The sequence below is a fragment of the Podarcis liolepis genome (assembly GCF_965112155.1).
Source record: "Podarcis liolepis genome assembly, chromosome: 3".
Taxonomy (NCBI): Eukaryota; Metazoa; Chordata; class Lepidosauria; order Squamata; family Lacertidae; genus Podarcis; species Podarcis liolepis.
Genome location: NC_139557.1, coordinates 4,632,524 through 4,648,142, shown reverse-complemented (window position 1 = coordinate 4,648,142; position 15,619 = coordinate 4,632,524). Strand labels below are relative to the sequence as shown.

Here is a 15,619-nt window from a genome sequence, read left to right as displayed (position 1 = left end):
ACAAGTCTCACCTAGTTGATCTTCCAGCAGATTCTATCTCATCAGGAAGTCCGTTCCATAGGATGTAGGAATTGGACTTATAGTGTGGTGGCACATAACCTCCCATTTCGTATCATGTAGACACTGCCACAATTGCCTTTTTGTCACCTATGGAAGACCTTTTCCAAAAATCCTTCAAAGGGGAGATTTTTGCCTCAGTGTTATATATAGTCTAGCGTTGATGCTCTTATTGTTAAATAGCTTCAGGATATTTCACGGGAAGCAATTCATGAGTGAATGAATGAATAACCAAGTTCGCCCTCTGGAGGTCCATAATGCAGCAGATTCCCATGACATATGGGGTGAGTGATGAAAGCGTTGCGTGTGTGGGTCCCCAGGCCACCCCTCAAATAATTTCACACATAACACGTCATTTTAGTTTTGGTTTTTGGGCACTATTTTGGCCACAACTTTATTAAAATACAAAATCAGTGAGTGGTTGTTTAGACATTGGTTATGACTATCTGTCCCCCCGCCTGGGACAGAACTGACATACCGAGGTCCGATCGGAAGCCAGTAGAAGGGAAAGTCAAAATTGGGGATCATTTGAGCTAAGCGTCGGATCCACGCCGCTCACCCCAGCAGCTCCCCAAGGCTTGCCGGCCCTGGTCCCATGACAGGGATTGGACGAAATCGTGGTGAGCCCCAGGATTCCTCTAACAGAATTCCCTTCAGCACAATAGGAGGGGCAGGCACAGCCTATCCTGACCCCTCCACCACCAGCATTTTATAACCAATGCCTAACCGCAACCTTACAAGTTGTGACGAATTGCTAAGTAGTAGGCATAAACCAAATGGCACAGCCAATCAGCCAAATGGCAAAATTCCTACTAGGCCCCTGCACCAAGGCAGACGACCCTATGACAGGCAGAGCAAGGTCAACCGGAAAAGAGGGTGGGCGGGCGGGTGATCCAATGCACTCTGCAAAAGAAAAAGAGAAACCAGAGTGCCCCAGTATTTAAAGACTATGGTCCCACCCACCCAATTTGCAACATACAGTTTGTCCCAGCAACCCGGTTATCCAATCAAAGTACCAGGCAACAACCATTAACCTGCCTGGCAACAAATAGGGCTGACCCGGAGGCCCACACCGCAACACCTGCTCTCATTCATGGAGAACGCGCCTTCCCCAAACAACTAGCTTATTGCAGTTCTGCACACATTTACCGTATTTTTCGCTCTATAACACGCACCAGACCACGCACGTAGTTTTTAGAGGAGGAAAACAAGAAAAAAAATATTCTAAACGAAAAAAGTGGATATATGATTTTTGTGGTTCATGCTGTGGCCACAGACATGTGAATTGACAGTGAGTTTGGAGTAGCCCAATGCAAAAATCCTGAGGATCCATGTGGATCCATGCTTTGTAACCACAGAGGAGGGAAGGAAAGGGAACCATGGATCCTCTGCTCATGACTGCAGCAGATCCCCCCCCCCTCGCCACCCGCAGGCATTCGCTCCATACCACGCACAGATATTTCCCCTTACTTTCTAGGAGGAAAAAAGTGAGTGTTATGGTGCAAAAAATACGGTACTTTTTTCACTCTGCATTGGAATATCTTACATATTCCAGTCTTAATTTCCTTCTGTATTAGTGTTGCTGTTCACTCACTCACTTTTGTGTTGCAGGTCAGTGGTGAACAAGGATGCGTGGCTTATCAACGCAAAACAGGACCTTTTCCTGTACCAGACATTCTCAGGTATATTGCCCTGCAGTCTTTCATTGAAGAGGATTCTGGAATTAATCCCACTTGCTGTTCAGTCTACAAATCTGCTGTAATTATTTGTGTAGAAAAGGATAATGAAACAGAAGAAGCAGGGGAGACAGGGGTAGCTTCACTCACTCTCGACTCTGTCCTTGCTCATTTTTGGTTCTGGGCCTCCTACCCAGTTTTTACTCCAGATCTCCCTTCCCCTGTTGCTGGTATGCCGCTCCTGACAGATTATCCCTGAGAAAATTGGTCTTTCAGCTGAAAAATGGTTGCCCATCTGTGCCCTAACTGCATTTAGCACTAACCACAGTTCTGTGATTAGCTGAAAATGAAAGCAAAAGTTAGATTTCCCTCCTGCTGGAGAAGAAGAGAGGAGAAGGAGAGCGCAAACCTTTTGTAGAGCCTGAAACTGGGGGTTTGTGTTATGATTAAAACACTGTGTGCTTGTGTGTGTTTGTATCTGCTGGAGAAAGGGGGATTAATTTTTATATTGAGATTTTAAACCTGATCACCATTGTCCTGCAGCCCAAACCATTATTCTTTTATTCACTTTACTCCTTTCCCAGTTAGTTTGAATTTTGCAAAGCTCCCAGAACCTGCAGCTCAGAACAAATGTGTCCAATGTGAATAATTTCTTTTGAGCATGGATTGGGGTTTTGGTGCAAGACAGAGTCTATGTGATATAAAACCAGTACGTGGTTGTGCTATTTTATTTTAGCTAACCTACATCTAAACGGAACTAAATTTCAATTATTTCACTTCCTCTGCAGAAATATTTTCAGTGTCTCCAGCTGCAGGGAGCCTGGGTGGTGGAACCGATCTCACCATCACAGGAGACTTCTTTGATACACCTGTGCAGGTCACAGTTGCAGGTAATAATGTTGAAATCAGTCTTCATGGTTCTGGAAATGTGAATTTCTCTGGAGGTTTACCACAACATGTGTTCATTTCCTTTGAAGCATGTGGTAGGTACATCCGTGCTGGTGATCCTTTAAGAAGCTTGGACTGGCATTTTGCTCTGAAGCGATATCCTTCTCATTCATGTTTCTCTTCCCACCCTCCAGGCAGTCCCTGCCAAATTAAGCATGTTATTCCACGAAAGATCATCTGTACAACTGGAGCCGTTGGTGTGCACAGAAGACTCAATGGCCCTAAACCAGGTGCACTTTTATTGTGGCGCGTCCAAGTGGTAGCTTCCCTCACAATTGGTTTGATGTTTCAGCATTAGCTTCATATTAATTGTATTAACACAGTTAAATTATCAAAGCCATGGATTTGTAGCATTCTAGATCATTTGTTCACTTGCAAAATCAACCCTCTGCCCCCTTAGCCAGCACCTGCTGTTGTTGTGATGTCCATTTGTGTTGTGATGCATTAACTCATTCATTGCAGATGATAAAGTTCTTGTCCCCCAATTTCTCAGGAAACAGAGGGCTTCTTTTTGAGGTTTGGGATGGATCAGACACAGATTTTACTGAAGCTGCTCCTGGGTACCGCTGGCAGTTTGTCCCTAATGCCAGTTCTCCATTAGATTTCCAGTTTGGGAGGCAACAGACCTTCAGGTAATCAGTGATCTTTAAGGACTCTGGTGTGTACTACAATTCACACTATTTTAGTGGTGTTCTTTTTACAGGAACTTGGGATCTATTTACAATCCACAAGGAATGCTACATGCAGCTTAACTGTCATGGCTTCCTCTAAAGAACATGGAGATTAATTTGAGGGCCCTGAAATTTCTTGGTTAGAGAGAGGCCCCTTTCCCTGAACACATTACCATGTTAAACACAGCTAAATTGTTCTTTTTCTCAGTTTGGATTGAAGCTGGTTTTGGGGGAAAGGTATATAAAGCAATATTTCACAAGAAACCACAGGATAGATATGGGTTTGTGGATAATGCCATGTGCACAGCACATCGGTTCCCAAACCAGAGGTGGGAGTGCGCTGGATACATAGAGAGAAGGAGTGTGTGCACAGCCTAAGTATTGATCATGCAAAGTTTCACGTGAGTCTGGATTGATAGGTGAGCAGTTGATAGTCAAATTTCCTGCATTTTCATAAGCACCTCCATACTGGCTGGCTGAATGAAAGCTTAAAGCCTAGTCTTACTCAGGTGGGACGTTGCTACTTCCCCATGGACCCAGTACACTCTGGTAACATTTGAGTACTGAAACTATCTAGAAGGTACTGACTACTGGGGGGAAGGGGGGAGAAGTTGATAGAAGGTCCAAATTGAGATTATCTCAACACTCCCCGCTCCAGAATTAGCAGGAGTGCTGAGTAAGCTGTCTATGCTAGACGGTCAGAAAGTCAGTCACAAGGGATGAGCTAACTGGTGTCTGTTTTTAAACTTGCAGGTTCGCAGGTTGGGCAAGAAATCTGCACATGTTAGCAGTTTGGGGCAAACAGGACAGGAGGGGTGGGAAGCTAAAAGAGGTTCTGTTTCTCTTGGCTGCATGAGTAAAGTTCTGCTTTTTTTGCCTGCTTGAGTAAGCCTGTAAGAAGTTGTTTGCCGCATACTATAAAAGGCAACTTCAGAGAAAAAGGAGGGGCTCAGCCTCTGGGAGAGATCCTACTCGGTTGGACTCGATGGCCCTTGTGGTCTCTTCCAACTCTATGATTCTACTGTAGCCCCCGTGCAGATAAATAAATCTGACCTTCCTCAGAGAACCCAGTGTCTGTCTTTATTGACTGGGAAAAATACCTGCAACCAAGTATCCCAATTATATTGGTGTAATTCTCGTCCCTCCTAGGTGGTTTCATTCCTACAGTACTAGGGAGTTAGGGAATCACAATGGCAATTATTATTATTATTATTATTAGAATTTATATACCGCCCTATACCTGGGGATCTGAGGGCGGTTCACAGAATAAAATCACGATATAAAACCATAAAATGTGAGCATCTTTCCTTAGCATTTATTGACATAGCACATGACCCAGGCAGAATTGGCTCAGCTGCAGAATCTTCACAGACCATGTGCACAGAATATGGGATTCCATAGATGTTCATTGTATTTGAATATTTAGAACAGAGAAAACATACAGCTGACAAATGTTGTGGGAAAAGAGAAATGCACTTTATGGAAGAAATGGCAAAATCTCCCCAAAGGTCTTTAATATCCTATCCAAACGTTTACCCAATAGAATGACAACATACAGTGGTACCTTGGGTTACAAACGCTTAAGGTTTCAGACTCCACTAACCCAGAAATAGTACCTCGGGTTAAGAACTTTGCTTCAGGATGAGAACATAAATTGTGTGGCGGCGGCACGGCAGCAGCAGGAGGCCCCATTAGCTAAAGTGGTGCTTCAGGTTAAGAACAGTTTCAGGTTAAGAACGGACCTCCAGAACGAATTACCGTATTTTTCGCTCTATAACACGCACCAGACCATAACACGCACATAGTTTTTAGAGGAGGAAAACAAGAAAAAAAAATTCTAAACAAAACAGTGGATGTATGATTTTTGTGGTTCATGCTGTGGCCACAGACATACGATCTGACGGTGAGTTTGGGGTAGCCCAAAGCAAAAATCCTGAGGATCCATGTGGATCCATGCTTTGTAACCACGTTTTTGCACCACTGCGGCCCCAGGCAACAGTGGGTGCGTGATTTTTTGGGTGGAAGCTGTAGCCATGGACATGCTATGTGATCTGATGGTGAATTTGGGGTGACCCAGTGCAAAAATCCTGAGGATTCATGTGGATCCGTGCTTTGTAACCAGGCTCTCTGTCCCTCTCTCCTCCCCACTAAGGGGCTCTTCTCCCGCTTTGCTGTTTCAAAGCGAGCCACGGAGGAGGTAAGGAAGGGGAACCATGGATCCTCTGCTCACGACTGCAGCAGATCCCCCCCGCCACCCATAGGCATTCGCTTCATAACACACACAGACATTTCCCCTTACTTTCTAGGAGGAAAAAAGTGAGTGTTATGGAGCAAAAAATACGGTAAGTACCTAACCAGAGGTACCACTGTACAGCGGTGCCTTGCAAGACGAAATTAATCCGTTCCGCGAGCCTCTTCGTCTAGCGGTTTTTTCGTCTTGCGAAGCAACCCTATTAGCGGATTAGCGCTATTAGCGGTTTAGCGGCTATTAGCGGTTTAGCGGCTATTAAAGGCTTAGCGGATTAGCGGCTAAAAGGCTATTAGCGGCTTAGCAGCTTAGAAAAAGGGGGGGGAAAGCGAAAAAAAATCGGAACACTTGCAAGACGTTTTTGTCTTGCAAAGCAAGCCCATAGGGAAAATCGTCTTACGAAGCAGCTCAAAAACGGAAAACCCTTTCGTCTAGCGGGTTTTCCGTCTTGCGAGGCATTCGTTTTGCGGGGCACCACTGTATATTGGAAAGGTGCATTGGTTCTGGAGATTGTGATGTAGCTCTCTGGTGTTGATTTAATGAGCACCTGAAACAATCTCATTATATGAAAATTTGATAACTTTTAAGGAAAGAAACCGTATTGACTTTCACGAAATCTATCTGAAGACAACATTCCCTCTCAGTTTTTACACTTGCTGTTTCTAAACCTACAGGTGGAACTGGCAGGAGCCGTGAGGTTCCCTGGTCGGTTTCATATGTGTAAATAAATTTGCTGGGTGGGGTGGGGTGGGGGGAGGCAATCAATAGGGAGCTACATTTCCTACTTTTTATTTTATTTTTTAGAATGAACTACTAATGAGTTTATTAATTTTCATAACACTAGTTATGCAAGAAAGGATCCTTTTTATAGGTAATTTTTTGGAGATTCTTTAGTAAGCTAACATTTTATTCTGGGATGAGATAACATATATCTCTCAGTGGTGTTCTATAAAGGTAAGTCTTTTAAAATGATTGTGTAATAACTAAAGTCATTCATGTAACTCATCTTTCCCTCAGCAGTGGAAGTCTGTTATTTCTCTGAAAGTTTGCTTCATTAATGTTTTCGTTTTGTTACGCAGGGCACGACTATATGGTTTTTTTGTGGCACCACAGACAAATAATTACACATTCTGGATGCAGGCAGATGACAAGGCTTCTTTGTATTTAAGCCTGTCCGAAGACCCCCAAAGCAAGGTACCAGTACCATAAATCACTACAAGTAAAAGTTAAAATTCTGTGAGCCTTATAACTTTGCATTGTGGCACTTGCTGGCCTTGCCCTTTCTTTAGACTTCCAGAGCAGGATCTGTGTTGATTTTTCTCTCTCTGTTAAATATAAATTGTGTAGACTGTTACAGCTTCTTGACGTTTATATAGTGCTTTTTGAGTGTTCAAAGTGTTTCCCATACATTACTTTAGTAGACAGCTGGGACAGCTCAGAGCATGAGACTCTTAATCTCAGGGCCATGGGTTGGAGCCTCTTGTTGGGCAAAATATTCCTGTGTTTCAGTGGGTTGGACTAGATGACCCTTGTTGTCCCTTCCAACTTTATAAATTCTATGATTCTACCCTTGTAGCAGGGGCTGGACTCTGAAATAAGAGGAGCTTGCCTAATTTTATCTAGATAATTCCTGGCCTAAGTGAAATTTAAGCCAGGGGCTTAAATTTACATGCTTTAACTTACTCCTGTGCTACACCGGATGTAAGACTGTCACTTCAGATGACAAGTCACTCTTAGTAGCACAGTGCATATGAATCATTTGCTAACCAGAAAGGAAATCGCTGATGATAACTGATTTTTATAGCTTAGGGAGGAAAATAAATATATTCTAAATAACTTATCTGCCACATGCAAGGAAACTTCATTTGTTATGACTTCTCAAATGTAACACTCCCTTATCTAAACTGTCCCTAAGTAGCCGAGAGAATTCCACCACACATTTTTCAAAAGATCCAGCTTTATTAGTACTTTAAGATGTTCCTTGGGGGAATGCACACCTTGGATACAACAATCCATTGTTTACCAAATGATGACAAATCTTTTCTCTAGTTTTCGGTTAAAGTGATTGTTCATCTCTTGTTAATAAAGAAATGTTCTCTCACGGGATTGCTTCTTCTGGTTGGTTGTCTTGCCCGTAAAACATGCAAAAGATCAAATATCTTTTTTCAGACATTGATAAAACTAATTTCATTTGTTCAGCAAAATCACTTCTGTTTCGGATTGCTGTGGGTGCAGGTGGTCTCCTCAAGGATAAAGTATAAAGGATCTTTATACTGGGATCTTCAAAGCAGGCTGGGGGGTAATGTCCCTTTCCCTTCTCCAATCCCCCCCTTGAGGCCTGCAGGTTGTTGTTCTGAGAAGAGTGGTGGGTGTTCCTCTAGCTTAGCGGCTTTTGCAAACAGACGTGCCTGCATGCCGGCCACGTTTCTTGGGTGTCACTGTTTGCTGGCTTGATTGGTTATCAGTGGAGAGATCTTCCTGTTGCTCCATCTCCTTGTTCTTTGGGTTGCCAGGGGTGGTGAAGCGGACAGACTGTTTCTTTGTCTGCCGGTCCTCTGATGGCGACGCTGCTTTTGGCATGGAAGGGTTGGCCAAACTGTAGAAAATATCATTCTCAGTTCGACGTGGCTTTCTCTGGGCTTTCTTCAGAGCAGAAGTACCTGTACGCCTAGCGTGTTTCTTGAGGGCCTTCTTGAGTTTAGCCTTGATCGCAGCCCTCTTCTTTAGTTTGGCGTGCAGAAGGCCTGAGCGAGTCCGAGTGTAATGCTTCTTATTCCTTGGCCTGCCCATCCGTGAGGGCTTCCTGCTATAGGCTTTACTCCTCTGGGAGCACATGGTGTGCTTGGCCTTGTGGGCTGAAAGGACGTTGGCCCTCATCCGCCTGTCGAAATACCGGGACATGGGCTGGCGCCTCTTTTGATAGTGACTCCTTGCATACCTCACTATGCGTCTTGTCCTCGCTTTCTTCTTTCGCCTGGAATGTAGCCGCCTTCGTCTGCTCAGGATCTTCCGGGATCTCTTCTGCCTCCTTCTCTGGTAGTAAGCCTTCCTACGTCTTTGGACAGCAGACATGGCTTTGCTGTTTCTCTGCCTTCAGCTTAGCTGTCCTACTGCAAGTGACAGTGACCTCACTCCAGCTGTGCTCTTATATAGTGGGAGGCATTCAAATGAGGGACCGGCTCCGGGTGCTGTGATTGGCTGGGTGGAACAATAGTCCAGTGAAGTACGTAATAATGCTTAACTGTGAGATATTTCCTTCAGGGTGAAATCACAGTAAGGTCCCCCCCATCTAGCCTTGTGTTGAAGGAGGGGGAAATAGCTGTTGTCATGGCTGAAATAAAAATGAATTTCTGGAATTCTGGTCATCCTATAATGAGCCAATATTTGGGCCCCTATTAATGGTCGTCTAAAGGTATCACTTGGATTGGCGCCATTATTATACAGAGAAAATGTCCCAGCCATGTTTTGATTCATTACACCAGCTTTTTTTGTTGAAATGGACAAGACATAATAGAGACTGTGTGGACTCTGCTTCTTTCCATGATTGAGAAGCTGTAGGAAATAATCACTTGCATTTGGGTAGTGACCCTGATCTTCAGGATAGGTTGCTGTATGAAAATATGTAGGCAGTACTTTCAGTTTTCAGAAATAAAAATAGGGCTAAATGCACCTAGCCCATCAGATTTTATTTTTATAAAATGATGAGTTGTATAATCAAAATGTCATATATTAAAATGACACATACAATACAATACAAATCTTTATTACAGTCAGAGACCAGAATTTAAAATCTAAAAAGGGCTTTAGAAAGCTAAAAGGTATTAAAACACAAGGTGAATATAAAAGTCTATAAGAATGTAAAAGAAGCTAAAAGAATCCAAAAGAAGGGTTAGGAACATTGGGCAGGTGTGGAAGAGCCCAAAAGTTTGATATATAAAGGCTTTAGCTATCATTTACAGAGCACTCTGATATGTTCATTAAAACTGATTTGTGGCACATAAATGATACATAAAACCATTTAGTAGCCAATAGAAATGGACCAGCAAAACGTTAAGGAGCAGATTACAGGAGCCTTGTTTCCTTGTTACCTTAAGCCATAGTTTGAACTGATAGACAGGCGCATGTGCAGAGTGCTGGTGCATGCTGCTGTGAGCACTCTGCTCCTCCAGGGCTGCGTGGAGCTCAGCCATGGCTAGTGTTATGTCTGAAACCAAGCTTGTGGTTTGTTTCCACCAAACAAACTGTAAGTGATAAGCCAAGAGCAAACCTTGGTTGGAAGCTCAGCGTTTGGAAACAAACAAACCTCAAGCCAATGTTTGGACCTAACATTAAGCCCATGGTTTAGATCAAAGCAGTGTAACAGGGGAAGAGTTTGGCTTAGTTTAACTATGGTTTAAAGTGATGTCTGATGCAGGCTAGAAAATAGCAATTTAAACAGCTTCGCCAATAATTTCTGGAACAGAAAGAAATTGAATGAGAAGGCCTTTAATAGTGTCCTAAAACTCATTAGGCCATCCCTAGGCAATGTATTCTGCAGCTGTGGCTCAACAGAAGTATTGTGCATTTTCACCATGCCTCTCAATACTTTTGACAAAACATACAATATAAAAAATGAGGCGAGTTAACCTCCAGCTTCTTGTCCTCTTCAGCATGAAAGGGTTTTGGACAAGACCAATATACCAGATATCAAAATAAATGATCAACCTCTGTGATGGAAAGCTCACCTTGACCAGTTTGGTGGTGCAGTGGCACAGAATTCCACCAGAGGGCCGAGCTGTAGCCTCCCTCTGATTGGCTGCTGGTGCAGCTCGCCAGAGGTGGGTGGAGTCAGTACTTTGGAAGGGAAAAGGAAAAGCAGGAGCAGTGGCGTAGCGTGGGTTGTCAGCACCCGGGGCAAGGCAAGTAATTTGCGCCCCCTAACCCGTGGATTTGCGCCCCCTAACCCTAACCCCCAGATGTTGTGCCCGGTGCGGCCGGCCCCCCTGCACCCCCCACGCTACGCCACTGAGCAGGAGAGAGAGTTGGGCTGGATCTACATTGATCTTTTAAATGTTATTAAATACAATGTTGTATAACATTTAATGGCAGTTTCCCTTTGCCGGTGGCTCACTGCTCTGCAGCGCCCTCTGGTGCCACATGTTAATAAGAAATTCCTAACATTATAAGCCATGAGTGCAGATCTGCCCTTAGAGAGAGGAGAGTTGAGAGTTGGCTTTCTTGGTATTCAGTTGGATAGAAGTATAGTTTCTGAGCATTAAAACACAGCCCTGGAAAGCGCAGTGTGGATGAGCACCTGTCTTCAGAGGTGCTGCCAAAATGTGTGACACGCATGATCCAAAATTCTAGTCTGGTGATGTTTTGTTAAAGTGGTATCCATTCCCCAAAAGACAAGTTCATGAACACAATGGGTCTTCTGCCTAATATTTAGTGCCATTCATTTTCAAAATGAGCTGGAATTAGAAGGCTCCTTTGACAGACTGCTGATGTGACTGCTTATGTTTTGAACGACCTTAAGAGCTCTTACGTTCCCTCATTGAGGGATGTAAACCCATTTTTCTTCTAAGCAATTCACACGTTATTCTTTGGCATGTCCTACAGGTGTGCTTAGTTTGTACTAGAAACCAGGCTTTTAGTGTTGCATCTCCAGCTGTCTGGAATTAATTACCAGCTGAAATTAAGACAGGCACCCAGTGTCATGACATTTGGGGATTAATTGAGGAGGGAAAGAACCGTACATGCCACTTTGAGCTCCTTGCAGACAAAGGTGGGTGTAAATGCAATGAATAACTGCTGTCGCCTACTTGAAAACAGGTGGAAATTGCATCCATTCCTGCTGGCATTCCTGAATGGTCAGCTCATTGGGAGGAGAACTGGAGCCACCCCTGGAAGCCAAAATCTGAGAAATTTGAGCTTACTGGTGGTTCAGTGTACTATCTGGAAGCTGTGCATCATGGGAAGTCGCCAAAGAATGGAATGAGAGTTGGAGTCCAGATTCACAATACTTGGCTGAATCCCAGTGTGGTTAATACCTATCGCAGAGAGAAGCACAAAATACATGCCTGTGCAGTTAGGCTTCCTGAAATACAGGTTAGTCTCATGGTTGAGAACTGAGCCTCATATTCTTAGAAGTTGTGATTCTGGGCCCTTCCCACAATTTCAAGTGATTTCTAGTCATGGGCCTGAGAGGTGGATTTCTTCCCCCCTTTCGGTCTTGCTGCTTTCTCCTGGGAAACCTGTTTTTTTTACTGCTGAATCAGAACAAATGTTGGTAGAGTTCTCTTTGGATTGACGTTTGTGAACATTTCACCACATACTCAAAAGTAATAAAAAATGCAATAAGCCAGGAAATAATCAACGCGTGTTGAAAACATTTAGTTCACTGGTTCCCGAATAAGACAATTTATGGGAACTTTATTATTGTTGTTTTTTTAAAAAAAGATTATGAAAGTTGTCTCCAAGTCTCTTTGACTTCCTCGTTGGGCAAAATCTAGAGAAGAACTAGGGATTTGATGGGATTATCACATTCATAACTAGTATTCCTTTGTGCTGGGATTCATGGCTGGCCTGAATTATATAATAACTACTGACTTAATTCTAGAAGTGCTTTTTCGGTGGCTGCTAAATACACTGGGTCTACAGATTTTAGGGAGTAAATTTCAATGACAGAAATCACACTGATCTTGTAGTTAATTTGAATGTTGGGAACTCTAAGTGACAACCGTGAAAGGTTGTCCTCGTTGTCCCTTCAACTCTACAATGCTATGAAATAATTGTTTCAAGTTTCCATATTAGTACCACTGGGAAATAAATATTCATACTTTGCAAGGGTCTTTCTGCTTTATAGATGCTGATAATATCTGGTACAGGATGGTTAAGACTTGCCTGGGACAATGTCACCACCAACCTTATGTCAACAAATATTACAGCTGAACAAGTAAGTCGAATTACCGCTGCAGGTCAATAAATACTTTTGGTTATAGAATCATTGGGAGGGTATTACAAGATACTTTCTGAGAGTCATTTATCAGGATGGAGAAATTCTCAAAATCTACCTATGTATGGGCCAATCTAGTTCTGTATTCTTCACCTTCAACGACAGTGGATCTCTCGGGTTTCAGGCAGGAGTCTTCGCAATCTACCTAGAGAAGCTGGGGATTAAACATGGGATTTTCTGGCTCTTCTGAATATAATAAACACAGGACCAATAAATTAAGGGTCAGGAAAATATTGTGATATGAAATGTGATTTTCAACACGGAATGTAATGGGAATTGGGGTTGCTTGTGCGTAAACTGCAAACTGTTCCAAGCTGGTCGTATAGCTAAACCTTTCCCTGGTTTGACAGCCCTTACAACACGACTGTCTTAGCCACTGGCAGAATCCGTGAGTGGGCGTCTCCTAAACTTCCTCCAACATAGAAATTCCTTGACTCCAAGTCTCCTCCTAGATTCTCTGCGCGGAAGCCTTCTGCGCAGCGTGGGCGTGCCAAGCAGAGGTCTTGTGCTCTCTCCGCTGATTTCACTGGAAGAGTCTCTGAGCCTCCCCTCCGCCTTACTCTCAGCCTCCCCTTTCTCCCTGGTGTCCCCTGGATTTCCTTCCCCAGCGGAAGCTCTCTCTCTCTCCTTGCTAGTTCCCTCCCCTGCATCATTGGAGCTTCTTACCTCTCCTCTTGTCTCTGATGGCAGTTCCCTGACATGGAATATTGGGGAAGTTCATGGCTCAGTGGTAGGACGCATGTTTTGCATGCAAAAGACTACAGCTTCAATCCCTGACCTCTCCAGGTAAGTCCTATGCCTGAAACCCTAGAGAGCCACAACCAGTCAGAGTAGATGATAAGGAGGGTAGATGGACCAATGGTCTGATTTGCTTTATGGCATCTTTGGTCTTCTTGCAAACATTTCTAAGATCATGGTCTTTTCAGCAAGCAGCTCTTGTCCAGGTTTGTTAATTGTCTTACTTTAAATGTTGTGAGGCTTGTTTGCCCTTTTCAAAATAAGTTTTTTTGGGGGTGGGGAGATTTTTGGGTTGTTCTTTTTATTTTGATTATGTATTTTGTGGTTTTCTATTCTCCGGGTATATAAATTCAATAAATAATCATAATAATTTCTTTTATTTAAAAAAATCTTTCAAAAACTGTAATAAAATTGTGGTTTTCTGATGAAACGTTACATAGAAGAACAGTACAATTCCTGTCAAGTGCAAAAGCTCTTATGGGTGATAAGAGCAAAGCACAATTTAAAATTTTGTTTCAGAAATGGCTATAATACATGAATATTTTCCAAAAAGCTAAATTACCAGAAACTTCTAAATTGCTAGAAAAAAATATTTCATTTTTGTCATTGTTAAATGAGAAATTATAAAAAGTAAATAAATGCAAAATACACAGATTTCTCTTGGATTGTGAAAATAAACTATGGTATTTGTTATGCCTCTTAGGTTATGATTTTCTATGTGACAAGTTTCCCTACAAGTCACACTTTCTATTGAAATAATGGGTATGCAAAGTATGCTCACCTTTTAAAACCCAATAAATGTAGAGCAAAAGACATTGTATGTATTGGTCTCTGAAACTGTATTCACATGTTCAAATGAAGATGCTTAGGGATATTTTAAAAACAACAACCTTAAAAGCCATTGTCTCCTAGTTTTAACCCTTACCCCTGTGCTGTTTCCCCTATCTAAATTCACCTCTGTGCATGGCTTTGCTCTTATTTGCCCTTCCCTTCCTCTTTTAATATCTGCAGCTCCAGAGAGAGCTAGAGGATCTTTTTTCTTTAAAATGGGAAACACAGCCATCATCTGCCAAAATTATTCTGCGGGAAGGATTTGAGCAAGGTAACATTGTCTTTTTACATCCAAAATATCTTTATGTCAGCAGAATACTTTAGTGCAGGCATAGGCAAACTTGGCCCTCCAGATATTTTGGGACTATAACTCCCATCACCCCTGACCACTGGTCCTGTTAGCTAGGGATGATGGGAGTTGTAGTCCCAAAACATCTGGAGGGCCGCGGTTGCCTATGCCTGCTTTAGTGGCACTGTAAGAACAATAGAATCTGTGAGGCTGCTCCAAAAACCTTCTGAGCACTCAGAATTCAGGCAGGATGAAAAGTCGGAGGAGAATACACATTTGAATATATAAGAGCTCTCCATTCACTGGTAGCTTGTGTTGGTCAGGTCCATAAATATTCATTCCTAATATATTATGGACGTTAAGAGATATCTGCAGTGTGCCTCTTTTGTGTGTACTTTTCACGCAGTGCCCTTTCTTTGCCATTGCCTCTATGGTTTGTACCACAGTATGTGTGGCAAAATCAGTGCATTTCATAATGTTGTAACGTAAGATGCTCACACATATCCTAATAGTGGGTTAGGAGAGCTGAAAATAATGCCAGTCTTTTTGACACCTGCCCTTGTGGAAGGCTCTGCTCTTTCAGGATAAAAAGTCTCATCAAAATGCCTCAATTGGTATCTGTTTATGATGTCACAAAAGGATCCAGTGATTCCGTCTTTGTTAGGCATTCTTTAATTCTTCATGATTTTGGGTGGAAATGACATTGGGCAGGATCACGACATATGGGGTGACCCCCCCCATAAGGGCAGTGAGGAGGGGTCTGTCCTTGCATCAACCCCTCCTCCTGGTTGCCCAGAGGGACCTGGATGCCTGGCCGACACCATGTTGGGGTCCAACACTGGCAAACTCCCATGGGTGCTTTGGGTGTTTCCTAATTGATGGCAGGAATAGCATTGCAACAGCAAGGACTGAGTGGAACTGAAGACGAGATCCTTTCCCTACCCCACTGCTGCATGAACCAAATGAAGTCATAGCTTGTTCCAGTGTATAGAATCATAGAATCATAGAATCATAGAGTTGGAAGAGACCACAAGGGCCATCGAGCCCAACCCCCTGCCAAGCAGGAAACACCATCAGAGCACTCCTGACATATGGTTGTCAAGCCTCTGCTTAAAGACCTCCAAAGAAGGAGACTCCACCACACTCCTTGGCAGCAAATTCCACTGT

At 43.1% G+C, this 15,619-nt stretch overlaps 1 protein-coding gene across 4 annotated transcripts in view; it reads left to right on the top strand.

Moving 5' to 3' along the window:
• The window catches only part of PKHD1 (PKHD1 ciliary IPT domain containing fibrocystin/polyductin), a 245,536-nt gene that overhangs the window by 24,017 nt on the left and 205,900 nt on the right, over window positions 1-15,619 (top strand). For 3 of the 4 annotated variants that reach the window (XM_083495101.1, XM_083495102.1, XM_083495103.1), the window contains 8 exons: window positions 1,669-1,739; window positions 2,522-2,623; window positions 2,816-2,911; window positions 3,175-3,313; window positions 6,680-6,794; window positions 11,412-11,687; window positions 12,445-12,534; window positions 14,344-14,434. In XM_083495101.1, coding sequence (XP_083351227.1) covers window positions 1,669-1,739; window positions 2,522-2,623; window positions 2,816-2,911; window positions 3,175-3,313; window positions 6,680-6,794; window positions 11,412-11,687; window positions 12,445-12,534; window positions 14,344-14,434 — 980 coding nt within the window. Of the gene's footprint in view, window positions 1-1,668; window positions 1,740-2,521; window positions 2,624-2,815; window positions 2,912-3,174; window positions 3,314-6,679; window positions 6,795-8,814; window positions 9,013-11,411; window positions 11,688-12,444; window positions 12,535-14,343; window positions 14,435-15,619 lie in introns of those variants that run through there. The other variant, XM_083495104.1, reaches the window with a different exon arrangement.